Raw genomic sequence first — 4,289 nt, forward strand, 5'->3', positions numbered from 1 at the left:
TAAATTCCCCCAGGAAAAGTGGCACATATGAATAATGGCAAACTGTTAAAACACACTTTCCAGAGGCTTGTTTTTAAATGAGATATATAGACTATACGATACAAAAGCAAGTTCTTAATTTTTCTCCTGAAACTCTTCTCGAGCCAAGCTCGGCTGGAGAGCCATGGGAAGCCGTGGAAATGAGGAAGGCGACAAGCAGTGGGTCAGTGTGGACAAGCAGTGGGGAGTAGACAAACCGATAGGAAGCCGTCATCTCAAGTCACCTCATCTGAATTCCTGAGAGATGTAAAACGTATTTCCTTAAAACATGGACGCGTCATGAGGACATTATGCTCGGTGAAATAAGCCAGCCATGAGAGGATTAATACTGTACGATTCCCCTGACAGGAGGTACTAGAGTGGGCAGATCCATAGCCCAGAAAGTAGGATGGAGGCCGCGAGGGGCTGCGGGAGGGGCAGTCAGTGTTTGGGTCGGAGGTTCCATTTGGGAAGCCGAAGTTCTGGAGCTCAGCGGCGGAAACAGTCACACGGCCCTGTGAACGCATGCAGCACCGCCGAGCTGTGCACTTGACAGTGGTTGTGACAGTGAATTTCGTTACGTGTGTTTTAACCATAGTGTATGTGTTTCCTGTGAGTGACTTGTGTTTCGGGTCGGACAAGTGGCGCGCAGTCTCTCATCTCATTTCTGCTGCTCAGTTAGGCCGAACGCCCTGTCGTAGAAAGAGCAGCAGGTGGAGACAGGAATCTGGCACCTAGTCATGGCCCCACTCACTCCTCAGGGCCCGAGACTTGTTCGGGGCCCAGGTCCCTCTCTGTAAGACGAGGGCTAGGCCACACTGCACGGTGGCTCAGGGCCCCTCCAGCTGGGACGTCCTATGTGTCCATGACCTCTCCCTCTTAGGACCGTGAGTCAGAAGCGTCCTGCTGGCGTCTCTTCCGTGCAGGGAAGCTTCTGGCCTGCCGCCTCACGGTCCCCGCTCCTTCCTGGCTTCTGTGCAGTGACGTGAGTTCTAGGCACAGTGCTGGGACCTGAGAAACACTGCGAGCACTGGACAGAACCTGCCTGAGGGGTTCCGTCTCCTGGGAGGAGGGCGGCACGTACAGAGGCCCCACACGTGTTCACTGCCACGACAGAGCCGGTCAGCACTGTGCAGGGGGCGGCGCACGCGGCCGCGGTCTCACGTTCATTCCGGTCACTGCCCGTCACCGACAAAACGCACGCATCGTGCCTTACCCCAGATTCCCCAAAGGAGACATTCAAACTAGAACACCTTAAATACATGTCGACAAACAGATCAAAAACCTCCTGTCATTATGGAGCTCTGAAATGTTTAAACTTTAATTTTTTCTTGTATTTTTTTCCTGTGTAAACGTTCGTGTAATTTAAACATAGAAAGGTCGTATACATTTCTTATCAGAACAAAGCCAGAGTTGTTTTATACGTTAAAAAGGTAACCTGCTCTGGGCCGGGCTGCACCGCCGCCTTCCCCCGGCAGGGGGCAGTAGCCAGAAGCCTCTGTGCCGATCGCCGGTGCGGGGCCGGGACTGGGCCCTGGAACTCCTCGCGTGTCTGCTGCGGCAGAGCCGCTTGGCTTTGGCGCGAGGCCCGTCAGAGGCAGCTCTACTTTCCTGTCCGCCCTCACGTGTTTGCATTTACTCTTCTCTATCCATCTAGTTACCGTAGAAATGTGAGATCCTAGAAAGAAACAAAATTTGAAAAAAACTATGTTTTGAAATTCCAGATTGTTTTAGTTCACCCGTTGGGAGAAAATGCTGTCTCGGTGATTTCTTCCCCGGGCATTCAATCTTTTACTTAAAACCAACGAGACTTCGTGAGTAAAGCGCTCAGGCATTCCCTGTTCAGCGCGTATTTGTCGAGCGCCTTCTGTGTGCCGGCCGTTGTCCTGGACACGGATCTGGGGACGAGCAGGACTGACCCGGGCCTGTCCCCCCGTAGCTGACCCTCTGGCGGGCACAGACAGACTGGCCGTGCAGTCGCGTGTGCGTGGTGGTCGGGAGTAGGAGGGGGAGCGGGGCGGGCAGCGCCGTGGAGGCCGGGGGGGCGCTGTTTGCTTGGGGCGCTCGGGGCAGGCCTCTCGATGAAGTAATGTCCCCCGAGGCAGAAGGAAGTGACGGGCCCTGGGAGAGGCCGGGAGGCAGGGGGCCCTTGGTGAGAGAGCCGCCAGGGAGGCCGTGCCGGCCACGGCAGCGCTCTGGGTGTTCGCCAAGCCGTGTCAGGAGCCCCCGAAGGTTTTGGACGGGGGTGACGTGGTCGGCCTGACTGCTGGAAGGTCGCACTGGCCGCTGTCAGGGCTCTCAGACGGTCAGTAGGGGAGGGCAGCGGGGAAGGTGACGCTCAGTGAACCCCGAGAACTTGAGGAACGCTGTCGAATAAACCTCTAAAGAGCTTAGGGGTCCGTGAACTTTCCCAAAAAAGGCCACACAGTAAATATTTCAGTTTCGCAGGCCACATGGTCTCTGACTTTGATGACAGGTCCGTGAAAGGCGTGTAAAAACCTTGGAAGCCGCCCAGGCGGTGCGTCAAGGCAGAGGCAAGGCCGCGGGCAGCAGCAGCCCCTGCTGTGGACGGCCGGTCGGCGTGGTGGTTCCTTATCGAATACCAGTTAGCACTAGGCACCGTGCTCTGTTCCCAGCATGCGTTGCCAGCAGCCCCTGTCACACTCCTGCAGGGCCACGGGATCCCGTGTTGTAGGTGAGGCGCGTGACCCGACCACTCCGGCACTTCCAGGCGGCGATACTGCTCCTGGCCTCCTGGGGCCTCCGCCGGAGCCCGAGCGGCAGGTCAGAAGTCCCGCAGGACTCGCTGTCCGCTGGAGTGTCTAACCCGTGTCCTGTCTTTCAGCTTCATGAACAGGCGAGTCATATCTGCGAACCCCTACCTAGGGGGGGCCTCCAACGGCTACGCCCACCCCAGTGGGACAGCGCTGCACTATGACGACGTCCCCTGCGTGAACGGCTCGGTGAGTGCGCCATGCCTGCAGGGCGAGCGGAGGCCGGGGCTAGGCCAGAGGGGCCGAGCGTTCCTGGGTTTGGTACCCCCGGTTTCAGTCCAGATGCGAGGGGCGAGAGAACTCCGTCCCCTCTCTCCTGTCCTTGTCTCTGACAAGCCAGTCGTCTGAATCTGCTTCAACACCAGCAGACAGCTTGTCATTCAGCGTCAGTGCCGTTGTTAAGGATTCTGGCACTCCTGAATGCTGACGAAGGGACAGCGCATTAGAGTCTGTCACGTGGACGGATCGAGACGTGACACAGTGTGAGCTGTCGGTGAATCGCATTTCCTGGTGTGACAAAAACGTTGGGAAGTCACCATCAGAACGCAGATGTCGCCACAGAGCGTGGACTCAGAGGACTGGGACCCTGGCCGCCGTCCGGCACTGGGCACGTAGCACGTAGACATAGCGTGGCTTTTAGTGCTGAAACTAGCGTCCAGGGTCTGTTTGGCCTGAAGAGTTTTTTGATGTGTCCCCAGTATTTTGTGTCTTACGTGTAATCGTTTGCTTTACGATGCCTGCACACGATTCAGGCAGCAGTCATTTAGTGAGCCCCTTCCCTCGCCAGGCACGTGCCCATCTCCTGGGCACTCAAAGGCGAGGGCTCGGTGGAGCCAGGAGCCTGTTGCCTTCCTAAGGGTGGCGAGGGGGTCGAGGGCCCCCAGAGGGCGGGAGCGCAGGCTGACAGGCTGTGTGCCGGGGGCCTTCCGCCTGCCCTGGGGCTCCCGCTTGGGGGGCAGTGTGTCCAGGGCCCCTCGATTTCTCTAAGGGCTGTCTCTGCATCACAGAGAGCTCCCCCCACCCCCTTCCTTCCCTCCTCTCTCACCCCGCACCCTCTCCCTCCTCCCTTATTTTCCGACGGTTTCCTGGTGCCCAGACTCTGCTAGGGACTGAAAACGAAGTGGACGAGACCCCGCCCTTGTCCTTGCAGGGCCCCCGGGGTGGGGGGAGTGAGGACAGGCGGTAGGAGGAAGAGCGGGCTGGGACCTGGGCCCGGCGGGCACGGGTTTGGGTGCAGATTAAGTGGACACGGGGTTCTGTGACACTTCAAACTGGCTGCCAGGCCCATCAAGCGGAGTCCTGCCTGGGTTTGCGGTGGTCAGAGGTGAGCTAGGGGCGTGTCCTGTCCTTGCCCCCATGCCCACCTGTCCAGGCCTCCCGGTGCCCACTCTGTGACAGCCCCGCACTCCCGTGGAGAGGCTCATGCGAACCCACGCACTTGGAGAAGCCCGGCTATGACCCTTACGAGAGCGGGTTCCAGGCCCACCTCTGTGCCTC

General features: G+C 58.4%; 1 protein-coding gene across 1 annotated transcript in view; it reads left to right on the plus strand.

Annotated features, from left to right (window-relative positions):
• AFAP1 (actin filament associated protein 1) overlaps positions 1–4,289 on the plus strand; it is a 100,833-nt gene that overhangs the window by 81,451 nt on the left and 15,093 nt on the right. The window contains exon 12 of the mRNA XM_023525662.1: positions 2,864–2,981. Coding sequence (XP_023381430.1) covers positions 2,864–2,981 — 118 coding nt within the window. The remainder of the gene's footprint in view (positions 1–2,863; positions 2,982–4,289) is intronic.

Source organism: Pteropus vampyrus, unplaced genomic scaffold (assembly GCF_000151845.1).
Source record: "Pteropus vampyrus isolate Shadow unplaced genomic scaffold, Pvam_2.0 Scaffold589, whole genome shotgun sequence".
NCBI lineage: Eukaryota > Metazoa > Chordata > Mammalia > Chiroptera > Pteropodidae > Pteropus > Pteropus vampyrus.